The following is a 15,873-nucleotide window of genomic DNA, read 5'->3' as shown; positions in this document are numbered from 1 at the left end:
TAGCATTTATTGGGCTTATTATTATTCTTACCGAATATATTAGATTATTTGTTGTGTTGATCAATGAATCTGAATTCCTTCTTCCACCCAGTTTGCCAGTGTCAGAAACATTGCTGCCATTCCCTCTTCCAAGCCCTTAGTAAAATATTGATATAGGATTGGTCTGCCTGAAGTGCTGCAACCCAATTACGCTCCATTTTGTGGCAAATAACATATATAAAGCCACATATAGGCTTTATTTTTATACCAGCCAAGACCCTTGTGTGAGGGTCACCGGGAAACGCTGTCCCTTATCAACAGGGAGGAAGGGAACCGCTCTATTTACATTTATTTCGATTTTGATTAACCCCAGAACAACGCCAGCCACCTCTTCTGCATCACCCCGCCGCTTCCAGCCGCTCACCGGGCTGACAGAACAGAACAGAACAGAACAGAACAGAACAGAACAGAACCGAACCGAACCGAACCGAACCGGCCCGGCCTCCCCTCCGCTCACCGAGACCGCTCTGCGGCGGCTCCTCCGCCCGCCCCTCAGCGCCCTCCCCGCTGCCGCTCAGCTGCGCTCATTGGCTGGCAGCGCCATCCATCACGGGGAAGGCGGGGCTTGGGCAGGCGGCTCAGCCAATGGGGCGGCGCCCCTTTCCCTGCCTCCCTCCCCGCGCTTGCGCAGAGCGCGTCCTGACGCGTCGCGGCAGCAGCGGAAGCGGCGGGGCCGCGGCAGTTCCGCCTCGGCGTTGTTCGCTCTGGACAAAATGGCGAAGATCGCCAAGACCCACGAAGGTAAAAATTAAAAAAAAAAAAAAAAAGAGAAAAATAAATTAAAAATCAAAAAGCGAAACCTTTGAAAAACAAACCTCCCTCCCCTCCCTACCTCCGGTAGCTACGCGCTCGGTTGCTGCCTTGGGGTTGCTCTTTGTACCCCTGAGCCTGGGCCGGGCGGGCCGGGCCTGTTTGTAATGGCGTCTGCGCTTGTGTCATCGTCGCCATGCCCGGGCCGCCGCCTCGCCTGCGGGGCTGTGCGGGGGAGCCCGGCTTGAGGAGGGGTGGGGGAAGTACTTCACAAGGAGGGGGACCGTGCCGGTTCGGTCCGGTTATGCGAAAGCAGCGCGGATCCCGGGATCTCAGCGCTGCCATGAGAGGCGGCCCCTGGGCCGCTCCCCGCCCCCGCTGGCGGTCGCTGAGGTAAAAAAACCCGCGCTGTGAGCTTTTTCCTCTTCCTTGGTGGCAATGAGGGAGGTTTGGGCTTCTAGCGAGCCCTCGGTTCGGTTTGCGCAAGAAACGGGGCCTGAAAGGGCGGGTGAGGGGGGCTGGAAGCCAGCGTGGCCCGAGCTGTTCGTGAGCATCGCGTCCATGCGCTGCTTCCTGAGAGAAATGCCTCGAAGGAGGGTGAAAAAAACCCAAAAAAAGCATTGCGAGGAGGTCTCGGCTGCTATTTTAGCAAGGGAAAATATATTTTGAGGGTTGTGCTGCTGCTGTGGTTTTGCTTTTGGGTTTTTGTTGGTGCGTGGTAGGTGGTGTTCTGTGTTCTGGGGTGATTTGCAGCCCTAATTCAGTGATGTAAAGCCCCCTCGGGACTGGGGTTGTAGGGTGTGGGGTAGGCAGGGCGCCCAGGTATTCATCGCCTTTGGGGGCAGTCAGGTTTGCTCGGAAAAAAACTTTTCAAATGGAGAGGCTTTATCTCTTTAAGACTTCACACCTGATTGGAGCTGATGGGTGAAGAAAAGCTCGAACTGTTGCCTTTTTTTCTTTCAAATTTATTTTTAGTTTATTTAGTTTTAGGTTTTTATCATTCTAGGACATTTTTGTAGAGTTACAGAAAATTTGTGTTTAAGTGCTGTGACACATACTCAACTGAGTATTACAGTGCTCTGCCTCTCATATTACCTAAGGAGCTGTTAGTAATAAAATAAATTTTTTTTTTTCAACTTTATAGCTTATTTATTGAAGCAAGTGGTGGTCCATTGAATGTAATGGAAACATTTCCATACTTCCAGTTTCATGTATTTTGATTAGAATTGTATCTGAACAGGCTTTAAGGGGGAGGATGTAGGTAGTTTAATTAAAAAAAAAAATTATATACATGGGTATGATCATGTTATGCTGTTTTTCCCCCACAGAGGTATTAGCTGAACAGCTTGATTGTTTTTCTTCCAAGTTCTATCCCATATTACTCTTCCAGTTCCTGACTTATTTTCCAAATTTAGTTTGTTACTAAATAGTCTTAGATTTTTCACATCTTTGTATTGTTTGTTAAATATTCGTTGATCGATGTGTTCAAGGCATAACTTGAGAGAGGTCTCAAAGCATTTTGAGATTATTTCAGTTACTTATCTTGAAGAAAAACTCTGGCTTTTTTAGGCTGAAAAGTAAAGTTTTAAGTGACATTTTTTAAGCCTCAAAAATGCTGGCGTTTTGAATACTGGCAAAGGTAGTTTTTAATTTGCATAACTTTTTTCTTGCTTGGAAAAGAATGAAGAATTCTCTAAATATAATAGAGAAACCTAACGTGTATGAGAGTGCTGAGGTAGCTTGAAATGAAGCTGCACAGAGCAGGCTAAATGTGCAAAATTATGATAAGGCATTAAAAGATAATAACTATTTACACTGTAAAATTCCCACTTCAGTACATGGTCGGATTCTTATTTCTTTTTTTTTTTTTTTTTTTTTTTTTTTTTTTCGTGTTGAATAATATCTTACACACTGGATGTTGCAAGTAGAACTATGTGTATGGTAATGTTTTATGAGAAAATACTATGGTCTGGATGTGAGCTCGAGTTTCAGTGACTTTGACTTCAGATATGTTGACTTTAACATTTAACATGTGTTTCAAATCAGCCGTGGATGTTAAAGCAGTTTTAAAATAACTGCAGGTATCAAGCAGAGCAAAATGCAGAAAAGGGAATGATCAGTAGGATGCTGTACACACTTGTTTAAAAAAATATCCCTCTCCCTTTACTGTTTCTCTTTGACTGAAGTTTCTGTTTATGGCCTGGTTGACTAAATCACCAAACAAGCACTTTGTTCTACACAATGTGTTTTTAAGTTTTGTGGACACTCTCTTGATTTGATTTGTGTTTAAGTGCTGTGTTAAATAGGCTGTGAACTTTTTCAAGAGAGTGCCAGTTAGATCAAAGAAGATAAACACATCTTTTTGAGTGTTAAAATAGTATTTTCCAGCTAAGCATATGATGTTTTCTAAACCTGATCAGGCTGTGGGCCTTTCAGACCTTATGGTGAAAGGGGTTTTGTGGCAGGTCAAGTGGGTGTTATCTTAATAGTGCTTCATTTAAACTTCGAGATTGCACACTGTTAGTGGGAAATTATGGAGGCTCTAAGTGGGGATTTGATAACTCTCTGCACCCTATGCAACCTTTCTTTTGTGATACAGATAGCCCAGCAGGTCTTGCTGGGAGAAAGTGGGAATGCTCCTTAGTCTGCAAGCAGTTGCAGTCATTGTAGTTTAAAGAAGGCCAATAATAAGTGAGATCTCTACCCTTTTCAGTAGATGTAGCTATTTTCAAAATAAAATATGAGGACAAAGCCTTTGTATGTAAAGTGTTGCTAAGAAAATGTTCTTGTGTTCTGATAACTGCTCCTTCCAAACAGGAAGCAATGTCATTGTAATCTAAAAACACTCAGTGCTGGTGGTTGTGTCCTTGCTAGCAACAGAGGCTTCAGGTATTCCCTTTCACCCCAGTGCTGCATTGCACCAGGCTGCAAGCAGAGCCAGGAGCTTGGCTTGCTCTTTGGAAGAAACAGAAATAACTGAAAAAAGAAATAGGTGAGGAAAGCATTTTGAGGTGGTTTGTTTCCCTACCCATGCCCTGGGACAGCTCCACGAAACCAGAATGCCTGAGGGTGACAGTGTGTGTGACACGGGGTAGGTGTGGGATGCCTCTCCAGATGGCTCTGTGGGCAAAGCAGGGCTCCTAGATTCCACAGTAGTTTCTTTATCTTTCTTCTCCAGGATGTAGCCTGCTGGGGAACAGCGATCTGAAGTTCTGAACTTGCTGTAATCCCCTCTGGACTCACTGGAATGGCTGTTGAGGATTTTAGGGGCAGCTGGGTGTGCCTGAGGGCAGGATTCAGCAGGTGATGATGGCCAGCAGCGTTCAGGCTTGTGTCAGGTTTCAGCAAGGCAGAGGTGACTGCTCAGGTCACCCTGTTCTAGGGAATCTGCAAAAGTTTGATGGAAATTTTTTTTTTTTTTTTTTTTTCTGGCTGGAGCACGATTCTCCTTATCAGCTACTCTGAGATATCTTCTGTGTGTGGGTCTCCTGATGATTACAGGAAGTGCTGTGTACTTTTTTGCCCACCAGGCCACTACAGGAATTGCAGATTTCCTGTCAGGTTTACCATGAAGTCAGTTTCCTGACAGCCATTCCTCTGGGCTGTACATGAACACTAAATCCTGCTTTCTCACTCATAGCTGTCTAACAAAGATGTGTCAGGTAAAACTGCATATTCTGTTACCTCTATAGAAATAATAAATTTGGTTTATAATTGTAGTTTGTTGTTTTGTTTTTTTTTAATTAGTGGCAGTTTGTGGTAAGGATTAACTTTGACTTCAGGTCTTGAAGTTTACAGGGCTGCTACTTTGCTTTTAAACAGAGCCATTTTGATCTGCAGTCTTTCAGTCATTAAAAAAAAAAACAAAACAATTACAAATCACTAAATCCAACACAGCCTTCTGCCAATTTGTGTTTCAGGTCCAATAATTTGGATAAGCCTTATCTTGCCTTAAAAAAACCCCGAAACAACAATATTCTAATCTCAATTTTTGCCAGGTTTTGTTAGCAGATGTTGTATTGTACTGTCTTTTTCAAGATATCCTAGTGGGAAAAATCTAGTGAAGTTTATTTGTCCTGAATAAGAGAAACAAGCAACAATAGTAAAAAACAAGTGAGTAGTCAAGATTTAAGATAATTTGTGAAGAGAATTTCCTGTAGCTTTTGTAAATGGTCTGATTTCCCTCATGTTAATGTAGCAGGAAATGCTGCTTCAGATGGGAAAGGGTGAAATACAGTTGAGGCTGGCAGGGACTTTTCAGATGATGCAGTCCAACCCTATTGCTCAAGCATGATCTTCAGTGTTCCTTTAACCATAAAGTGTGACTCTTGGCTATTCTTTTGGCCATGAAAATAATTATTACTGAGATTAATATCACGTGGATATTTTTACATATATTGAATAAAATAAAATTCAAATGGAAACAATTTTTGCAGAGTGAGCTGTGCCTTAATATACCTGTATTACAATTAAATTTATTGAAGGCAGTTGAATTACAGTCAATTATTTTCTTGTTACATTACAACAGGTTGGGGAAAAGCATGGTTTAATTTGGTTCCTTCTTTTCTGGGTTGACAAGTGTTCTTTTTGGAAGTACTTGATTTGTAAGATCAGAGATGAGCAGCAGAGCTGATAATAATCAGGTCCTGAGAAAGAATGACAAAGCTCCCATTTCTCCTGTTTAAAGGATAAGATTTTTATTATCCAGAAAAATATTAGACTCTTCAAAGATGGGGGTGCAGGCAGCAGTAGTCATGAGTAAATAACATTTCAACTGACAAACCAAAAAGAAACAGATCCTAACTTTTTTTTTTCTGAGTTTGATATTTAGTGGCATATTAGGGTTTTTTCCTTTGAATTTATTCAAAGATAATACAGCTTTGCAGTATGTCAGAGAACAGTAGTGGTGTTTTATTAAATATTCTGAGATTTGACAGCTCATGCAGTAGCTCTTTTGGACAGATTTCTTTTTAATTAGCAAAATTGGCTTGTTAATTTTTGATTATATTTTAAAAGGCTTTTTTAAGGGGCAGATTAGTTAGTGTAGTGTTGAGAAATATCACTGTGGTGCACAGCACCTTCTCTGCTCTCTCTGGAAGATGTGGTACATGAACAGTGGGCTTGAATAAATGGCCCTGGGCCATACAATTGAAGTAGGCTGCTGAATAATGTAACTGAAGGAAAAGCTGCTTTTAAACATTGTGTTTTTACAGTTTATGTGTTTGATTTGTTGATTTCTTTAGAGGTAATCTTTATAATTGGGTAAAAACCTCAGTTTGCCAAACATTTTATGCATTATGCCTGTGGAAAAACACTTGAATTTTTTTTGTCTGTCTTTATTTCAGATATCGAAGCACAAATTCGAGAGATTCAAGGAAAAAAACCTGCTCTTGATGAAGCACAAGGAGTAGGCCTTGATTCCACAGGATATTATGATCAAGAAATCTATGGTGGCAGTGACAGCAGGTTTGCTGGATATGTCACTTCTATTGCAGCAACTGAATTGGAAGATGTAAGTGATTTTAATGGATTTGTTTGTTTAGGATATGCATTATAAATACATAGCTGTTACTGAAGTAAAACAGTTATTGTCCTTAAAGCTGTTTTGGATCAAATATGTTGTATTCTGGAAGCTCATAAATTCTGAGTCTGGCTTGTACTTCATGGATTGTGCTTTGAAAATCATCTAGCCCCAAGCAGAAGGCAAAAAAAGTTATGGCCTGGTCCTGTTATCCTTGACTGGAATAATTAACTTCTTTCTATTATTGCTGCCAAGATGAGAGATAATATTGGGGAAAAAAGCACAAAACAAACTGTGGCCAACAAAGTGAAGTGGTTTCTGTTTCTACTTGGTTTCAAATTTCAATTTTTGAGAATTGGCTTTTTCACTGTGTTATTTTCTCCCTGTGTATCCTGTTTGTAAGATGACTTTATGTTAATTTCTAATATAAAACATCACGTTTTCAGTTTCAGGAGCAGTCAGAAACTACACTTCTGACCCTAAATACATAGACAACAATCTATTACACAAATATTATATCTGTAAGGGAAGGAAGATTGTTATGTTCATTTTAGAACTACTAGATGTATTTCTTTTTTGTGATGTACTCTGTGTCATTTGTAGACTTCTAGGAATTCCTTAATTAAAATTTTCTGTCTCACTGAGATCAGTCCCTAGTTTTAAGAGCAATTTTTCTTTTGGGATGCTGTAAATTATTGCAGGGGCTGGCTACTGACAGGAGGAAATAGGTAGCAAAAGCTTCTTGCACATTCTGAATACTTGTTATTGGTGGTTGAGAAGGTACAACTAAATGAAAATTTATACATTTCTACAAGTTTCACTGTTCCTGGAGTGTTTAATAGGGTTATTTACTCCAGGTTTGTTCTACATCTACCTGGCTTTTAAGAAAAAAATGCTTTGAATTCTCTCCATGATGTGAGTGGGCTTATCTGGTTCAGGAGTTTCATAAAGCAAGCTATATGAAAAAGCTTGCTAAAACTTGTAACTAACTATTCCAGTGCTCCATTCTCATCTTTTCTATGACCAAAATATATTAATTTGACATTACTTAATTTGAATGTAACATCAGCATGACAAATTTACCATTTTTTTTTTTTTTTACTGACAGGATGATGATGACTACCCTTCCACAAGTTTGCTTGGCCAGAAGAAGCCAGGGTACCATGCTCCAGTGGCATTGCTTAATGACATCCCTCAGTCTACTGAACAGGTACCACTTTAATAAAATTAAAAAAAAAAAATGCTGTTGCAGGTATTAATAGTTTTTTTTTTTAAACCAGTTTTATTTGCCTTCTGGAACTAGAAGATTCATGTAAAGGGCTACAGTATTTTAATTTTGCTGAAAGCTTGTTTCTGTTTGAGTTTAAAATGCTGCAGGGTGGTAAAAATAGGCACTTCTGCATGTAAGGGCCAAGTGGGCAAAGAGACCAAGCTATTAAAAATATTTTTGATACACACTTAAAAAAATGGAAATAACTGGGGAAATTTATGTCTGTAATGCTTCTGTTTTTATAAAGAAAATGTAATCACTTAAGGTTTTATATTCCTGGAGTGTTTTTTTGTTAAATAAAAGTGCTTGAGGCAACGTTAAGTTCCCCTGCACAAAAGTTGCTTTTGTAACAAGTGGAGAAACTTCTAAAAATAGGAAATTTTTGTCCGAAGTTACATAACAAGAAAAAAATTCCAGTCAGAGCTTCGACATTTCAGCGTAGTCGAGCTGAAAAAACAAGGCCTTTTCAGTAACACAGAAAGTGCATACAGACTTATGGCCACCAGACACTTTTCTTGTTCTCCTTACCCCTGTGCTAATGAGATTTTTTTGGTTTTTTAGTATGATCCTTTTGCAGAACACCGTCCTCAAAAGATTGCAGATCGGGAAGATGAGTACAAAAAGCACAGGCGGATGATGATTATTTCCCCTGAGCGTCTTGATCCTTTTGCAGATGGTAATTTTTTTTTGCCTTTTCTATACCCTGTATGGAATTTGTTGTTGTCTTGAATTGTCTTTAGCCCTTTGATTTTTGTTGGCATGCTTATAAGCTTAGTTTCATTTTAAACATCCCCTTTTTATAGAGATTTGGTTGAAAACCTAGATGCCATATTCTTCATCTTTATAATACAAGTTTTCTTTCCAGGTAGAAGGACAAGAAAATAATGAGCCATTGCCATAGAAACACAAAGGGTTAAAGGTTTCTCTTTTCATTTTGTTTTGGGTTGTGCATTATACTTTGAACAACAACTTGTGTATTGAGTGCTCAGATTCTTTCAGTACCTTGAAAGTTTTCATTCCGAGTCATAGATGTTCAGGGTTGGCTGCTTTTGAAATGCTAGCTCTCAAAATAGAGCACCTAATTCTTACCATCCTATGTAAACTGAGGTGCTATAGCTAAAAGCAACAAAAGCATATCTAAGACTTTGATACTATTAATAGTTCAAGTCTGTTCTGATAATTTTAGAATACAAGCCAGGAAAAGGGGTGTAGTGGGTCTGGCAGAAACTTTCTTCAGGTGAGTTGAGTTTCACGTGTGGCAATAAAGGTGCCCGTGGGCTTGAAATTAGTGGCTGGTTTGCAGGTTTTACAAATTAGAATTTCAGCCTGCATGAATGAGTAGGGATATTAATTATTTTACTTGCTTAATTGTAATTGATATAAACATGTTTTGTCAGAATTCACAGGCCCATACTAACTGTCCTTAATTTCTTTCCTACAGCAGTACTGCTATATGCCAGTCCTGTCTGCATTCTTAAGGGTGCAGTTCAACACATCCTGTGTAGATTATGGTGAAAAAGTATTCCAAAGGAAAGTCCTATCAAAGCTAGTGTCAGAATGACACAGCCAATTGGGCAATCATCTTCAGCATAGAAATGTTTAAGAAGTGTGGTTTTTTTTCCCTAAATTATAATGCTATACCACTCGTATAGCAAACCTGCACATTTTTCTATAAGAAAAAGTGGTTTTCTTGACAAGTCTCATTTTTATTAAAGTTGGGCTTCTGGTAAAGTCTTTAAAAGGTTAATTAACTCAAGATAAACAACATATGGTATACAAAACCCATTACCTGTGAGTATCATTGTGGTGGTATATGTACTGTATTGCATTCAGCTCCCAATCACAGTTGTACCTTGAGAAGAGGGGGAAAGTGTCATCAAACAGCTTTTTGGGTGTTTGTTTTTTTGTTTGTTTGTTTTTTGTTTTGGTTGGTGTTTGGTTTTTTTTGTTGTTTTTTTTGTTTTTTTTTGTTTTTTAAATGAAGCCCTTTTACAAAGTCATACTTAGAGGATCTGGGAGACGTGTCCAGATTTGTCAAAGTTTTATAAATGGGTCTTTAGGGTAAAGCATTTTCAGCATTGCTTAGGTATGCAGTAGTTAGTTGTAGTCAGATAACAACTAGGATTTAACAGCTTACACAAGGTAATGTTTTGAATATAAATATCTTTCCAAAGTGTTACTAATGGTAAAGAGATAATTTTCTAGGCTTCTATTCTGCTGCTTGAAGTCAGAACTGCTGATGGAGACAAAGGCACGAAAGTGTACGTATTCTGGATTAGCAACCCAGGAACCCATCACTTCTGAAGACTCTTTAACTGTGTTGTCATTTTATCATTTATATCTGCTTTAAAAAAATATTTGTTTGCAACTGCAGTAGCCATGTTTGTGTTCAAACAGGTTAAATTGATCAGCAAACTGAATAAACGTAAGATACATGTAATTTTTAAAATTTTCAATCAAAAAGTAAAATTAAATGATCATGGAATAATATAATATTAGAGCAGGACAATAGAAAAAAAAATCAGTAGTTTCTGCTTATCCTGTACTCATTGTGCTCCATTCCTGTTGCTGTTCTCTTCTGCAGGAGGGAAGACACCAGATCCTAAAATGAATGCCAGAACATACATGGATGTTATGCGTGAACAGCATTTAACAAAAGAAGAGGTGTGTACAGAGGGTTTTCCACTTGGTTTTGTTTTGCAGCCTCTTAAAGCATGTTAGGCAAGTGGAACAGAATTGCCATGGACTTCTTGTCTTGACTTAAAAATCTCTTTCTTTGGAAAATCCTGGTCTTCATGTCTTGAAAATCAGTAGAACGTAAGGATGGAAATTCTGAAAAGCATCTGTTCTATATAATGCCTAGGTAATGGAGGGAGAAATAGTTTCAGTATATTTTAATCTGGATTTTTTTTGTACCTCTTGGACTTCTAGTTGCTTATTTTCCCTCAGAGACAGGATGAGAGACAAAAACTTAACAGTCACTGGGAGGAGGGGTATTCAGAGTCAGAGGTGTTTGTTTTGAGCTCTGTGTGAAGTAATCTGAGTGGGTTTTAAAAGGCTTTTCTTGAAGCAATAACAGATGCTGCAGTGGTAAGAATTGGTCTGATTGACATTTGGTTTTAAATATTAAGAAAAAAAGGAAAAGAACAGGCTTTGTTTATGTCTGTTTAAAGTTCATTTGTACAGGTAAAAAGATATGGGTACTACATTCAGATTTCTTGTGTAATACCTGCTGTAACATTTTTGAGCAAAATCTTGTAGTTCCAGTGACCTCTAGATACAAACTGATTTGCCTTAATTGAAGAATTACTTAAAAATTTTAACAATCTTACTGTTCATGGATCTGTTGAGAAGTGAAAAGCAGTCTGGGTTATTTTGCTGTTTTAACAATGTCATCTCAGAATGTCAAATAGAAATTTCAGGGCTTTTTTAATGTTGTGGGGTATGACCCATGTGAACACATTTTCTAGCTCATCCACCTTTAATTTACTGAAGTAGAACTTCAGTAAGCAGATGTGTAGTGATTTTAAGGCATGCATATAAGTGGCAGAAACACTCAGAATTCAGGCATTTACGTTTGTTTTAATAATGGCTTTTATAAGAAATTAATTTAAAAACAGATCCTCCAAACTCACAGCTGATCTGTCACATAGAAGACTGTGAAAAGAGAAAAAACTTGGAATTAAAACAGTAGCTGGTTGCATGTGATTGGAACAAAACCTTAAAAGAAAATATGATGAGAAGATAAGATAGAGGTGAAAAATAGATTTTAAAGGTGTTATATGAAGAGGCCTTCCTAGGAAATGTCTTACACCTGTCTTTTGGGTTGGAACAGAGGGAAATTAGGCAGCAGCTAGCTGAAAAAGCTAAAGCTGGAGAGCTTAAAGTCGTCAATGGAGCCGCATCTCAGCCGCCTTCAAAACGCAAACGGCGTTGGGATCAGACAGCTGATCAGACTCCTGGTGCTACACCTAAGAAATTATCCAGCTGGGATCAAGCAGAGGTAATATCTGAGTGTTTTATCATCAGTTTATCTACAGAAAACATTATTAATGTCAGTCCTCTCAAACAGCAGATCTTTCTTCCTTAAAAAAGTGCAACTGCCTCTGTTTTCTGCACTGCATGAGAAATTCTTCTGGTTTTGTCTTTGACAGACTCCTGGACACACACCATCTCTGCGGTGGGATGAAACTCCAGGTCGTGCAAAGGGTAGTGAAACTCCTGGTGCCACGCCAGGATCCAAAATTTGGGATCCAACTCCCAGTCACACACCAGCAGGAGCTGCAACACCTGGACGGGACACTCCAGGTCATGCCACGCCAGGCCACGGAGGTGCCACTTCCAGCGCACGGAAAAATCGATGGGATGAAACACCTAAAACAGAAAGAGGTATTTCTGGTATTTGTGTCCAGTTCTGGGCCCCTCAGCTCAGGAAGGAGATTGAAGTGCTGGAGCAGGTCCAAAGGAGGCAACTGGGCTGGTAAAGGGATCCAGCACAGATCCTATGAGGAGAGGCTGAGAGAGCTGGGGGTGTTGAGGCTGGAGAAGAGGAGGCTGAGGGGAGACCTCATCACTCTCTCCAACTCCCTGAAAGGAGGTTGGAGCCAGGGGGGGGTTGGGCTCTTTTCCCAGGCAACTCTCAGCAAGACAAGAGGGCACAAGAGGTCTCAAGTTGTGCCAGGGGAGGTTTAGGTTGGACATTAGAAAGAATTTCTTTCTGGAGAGGGTGATCAGCCATTGGAATGGGCTGCCCAGGGAAGGGGTGGATTCTCCATCCCTGGAGATATTTCAAAAGAGCCTGGATGTGGCACTCAGTGCCATGGGCTGGGAACCACGGGGGGAGTGGATCAAGGGTTGGACTTGATGATCTCTGAGGTCCCTTCCAACCCAGCCCATTCTAGGATGAACTGGGAAATGGGGAATGGGTACCTGTACAGGTTTTTTTTCACCTTGAGTGAGTAGTCAGGCAAGAACTAACTATATTCTGACACCTAGTGGTTGATGTGAGGTGGTGTTTTTGTCATCTGCCCGTTAGATTAACTCAGCTCCAAAATCTCATCCAATTTTTGTGCTGTATCTAGTGACTGCTGCAAGTTGGGATTTTAATGGGTAAAGGAATTCATAGTGAATTGCTTCTTGTGGTACTTCAGTGTGTTATTTTCAAACTTAATTTTTTTTTTAAGAGGTTAGAATTAAGACAAGTTTTGGAAGTGTTTTCTCACCTGCCTAAATTGAACAAAGCTTATGTGTTAGAGAACAGTGAAACACCACTGTTCCTTAATGCTTTCACCAGGGTAGGATTTGAACTACTTTAAGTTGTTAGAATATCCAAATTATTTTCTGTTTTTTATAATTTTATCTATTTATGCTAAGATTCAGCAAGAAAATGACATGCTTTTTCATCAAATTAAATTCCCTGGGTGTTTTTAATGTCATGCTTGTGTTTTTCCAAAGTAGTTTTTTTTTTTCTAGTGTACACTTGTTTATTTGATACTCGTTGATTTGTGTAGGCATGAAGATACAGAAAATGGGTTTAGATATGGATTCTATAGTAGGGAGTATGTACTGTTCAGCTTTCTAAGCAAAAGTGGTTTGTTTTTCCCTCAGATACTCCGGGACATGGCAGTGGATGGGCTGAGACACCTCGTACAGACAGAGGTGGTGACTCCATTGGGGAGACACCAACCCCAGGAGCAAGCAAAAGGAAGTCCCGTTGGGATGAAACACCTGCTAGCCAGATGGGTGGCAGCACTCCTGTTCTGACACCTGGAAAAACACCCATTGGGACACCAGCTATGAACATGGCAACTCCCACACCAGGTAAGCACAGTCCATTCTCTCAGGCTTCCCTTTTTTTTTTTTTTTTTTTTTTTTTTTTGGGGGGTGGGGGAGTGAAGCATTTACATTTATATTGGATTTTGAAATCGATTTCTGCCTGATATGTTCTCCAATCTATACAGTTAGCATGTGCTCAGTTTACCATTTTTAATTTTCACAGCAGTGCAGTTCTGGAGGGGAATCAAGGCTCAGGTTTTTTGTCTGTTCCTGTTAAGTGTTGTTGGTAAAAAATTACAGAAAACTCCAAAAGTTTCATGTCTTGCTGGCTATAGATTTCAAGGGCTATGAAAAGTTTAGGTTCAGGCGACTGTTTTAAGGTTAAGTAAGCTGCAAAATTGTTTGTTAAAACCTTTATTTTAACATTTTTTCTTCACTTTGAATACAGGTCATATCATGAGCATGACTCCTGAACAGCTGCAGGCTTGGCGTTGGGAAAGGGAAATTGATGAGAGAAACAGACCACTTTCTGATGAAGAACTGGATGCTATGTTTCCAGAAGGATACAAGGTAATACATCTGGATTAAAATACAGCAGAGTAGGATGGAGTTTGGTTTTTTCTTCCTGCTAGGGAATATTAAATTTTTTTTTTTAATTAAGTTTTTTTTTTAATCAAGTTGTCCCAGAAGTAGGATGTTTCACGTTAAGTATTGATTGTAGATGTTTCTGATTTATTGTAAATTCATTAGAAAGGGAGAAATAAAGGTGATCTCCAAGTCCACTCTGCTTCTCAATGCTGGGAGTGCCTGTCAAGGCTCTGAAGGGACTGTTAAAAATACAAAGTCCAGATGTAGAAAAACTTAGAGGAGAGTGCACAAATTCTAAACCAGAAAGTATGGTGTGTTGATGAAGACACCCAAGCTCTCAGCAGAGGAAGTTCTGAAATACCAATACAGGATAAGCACAAATACAAGCTGCCATGGTGATGTCCCAGTATAGGGACAACACGATGTCCCAGTATAGGCTGGGGGCTGAGCTGCTGGAGAGCAGTGTAGGTGAAAGAGACCTGGGGGTCCTGGTAGACAAGAAGATGCCCATGAGCCAGCAATGTGCCCTTGTGGCCAAGAAGGCCAATGGCATCCTGGGGTGCATTAGAAAGGGTGTGGTTAGTAGGTCAAGAGAGGTTCTGCTCCCCCTCTATTCTGCATTGGTGAGGCCACACCTGGAGTATTGTGTCCAGTTCTGGGCCCCTCAGTTCAAGAAGGACAGGGAATTGCTTGAAAGAGTCCAGCACAGAGCTACTGAGATGATTAAGGGAGTGGAACATCTCCCTTATGAGGAAAGGCTGAGGGAGCTGGGTCTCTTTAGTTTGGAGAAAAGGAGACTGAGGGGTGACCTCATCAATGTTTTCAAATATGTAAGGGGTGAGTGTCAGGGAGATGGAGTTAGGCTTTTCTCAGTGGTGACCAGTGATAGGACAAGGGGTAATGGGTGTAAATTGGAGCATAGGAGGTTCAAGTTGAATATCAGAAAAAATTTTTTTACTGTAAGGGTGACAGAGCCCTGGAACAGGCTGCCCAGGGGGGTTGTGGAGTCTCCTTCACTGGAGACATTCAAAACCCACCTGGACACGTTCCTAGGGGATGTACTCTAGGGGGCCCTGCTCTGGCAGGGGGGGTTGGACTAGATGATCTTTCCAGGTCCCTTCCAACCCCTAGGATTCTATGATTCTATGATTCTATGATTCTATAGTCAGTTTGTTTCTCCTCCTGTGAACATGGAATAACACTTGCACAAATCCCCAGACAAATAAAATGGAAGATTTAAGCTTTGTATTTGTTTTCCCTCTTTTTCTATCTGCTGTGGTAGGATAAGGTACATTTTACTCTTTTTTTCTGTAGGTTCTTCCCCCACCAGCTGGTTACGTACCGATTCGCACTCCAGCTCGTAAGCTGACAGCCACCCCAACACCTTTGGGTGGCATGACTGGATTCCACATGCAGACAGAAGACAGGACCATGAAAAGTGTTAATGACCAGCCCTCTGGTAATCTCCCATTCCTAAAGCCAGATGATATCCAGTATTTTGATAAACTACTGGTAAGTGAGAGTTTGCTCGTACCACGTAAAATTTCCTTGTTTCTTCTGAGTATGTAATAATGCTGCTTTCTTTGTCTGGAATTACTTGTAGGTTGATGTTGATGAATCAACTCTGAGTCCTGAAGAACAGAAGGAGAGAAAAATAATGAAATTACTGCTGAAAATAAAGAATGGCACACCTCCCATGAGAAAGGTAAGGTGCATTGTCAGGTGCTTCTAGGAATTCCATTTTTCAGAAATATCTCATTTTTCAGCTTTAGTTTGTTATCTGTGGGATTCTCTTTAAGATAATCTCCTTAACTTGGATATCTGTTCAGTGTTTTCTTCCTCCCCTCTGTGTTGCTTTCTCTTTGTCATTCAATACAATTCAGTGTTCCTGCTCTTTGTATGGTATTATCAGTCACTAAGTTGTATATAG

General features: G+C 40.0%; 1 protein-coding gene across 4 annotated transcripts in view; it reads left to right on the top strand.

Moving 5' to 3' along the window:
- The first annotated feature begins 666 nt into the window (after positions 1–666).
- SF3B1 (splicing factor 3b subunit 1) overlaps positions 667–15,873 on the top strand; it is a 152,955-nt gene continuing 137,748 nt past the window's right edge. For 2 of the 4 annotated variants that reach the window (XM_071747861.1, XM_071747858.1), the window contains exons 1-11: positions 668–780; positions 6,135–6,301; positions 7,419–7,520; positions 8,142–8,256; positions 10,165–10,244; positions 11,416–11,583; positions 11,735–11,969; positions 13,188–13,400; positions 13,804–13,925; positions 15,258–15,455; positions 15,547–15,648. In XM_071747861.1, the coding sequence (XP_071603962.1) occupies positions 753–780; positions 6,135–6,301; positions 7,419–7,520; positions 8,142–8,256; positions 10,165–10,244; positions 11,416–11,583; positions 11,735–11,969; positions 13,188–13,400; positions 13,804–13,925; positions 15,258–15,455; positions 15,547–15,648 (1,530 nt within the window). In that variant the 5' untranslated portion in view covers positions 668–752. Of the gene's footprint in view, positions 781–6,134; positions 6,302–7,418; positions 7,521–8,141; positions 8,257–8,308; positions 9,842–10,164; positions 10,245–11,415; positions 11,584–11,734; positions 11,970–13,187; positions 13,401–13,803; positions 13,926–15,257; positions 15,456–15,546; positions 15,649–15,873 lie in introns of those variants that run through there. The other 2 variants (XM_071747859.1, XM_071747862.1) reach the window with 2 other exon arrangements.

Source organism: Heliangelus exortis, chromosome 6 (assembly GCF_036169615.1).
Source record: "Heliangelus exortis chromosome 6, bHelExo1.hap1, whole genome shotgun sequence".
Classification (NCBI taxonomy): domain Eukaryota; kingdom Metazoa; phylum Chordata; class Aves; order Apodiformes; family Trochilidae; genus Heliangelus; species Heliangelus exortis.
This window is presented reverse-complemented; position numbering and strand designations above follow the sequence as displayed.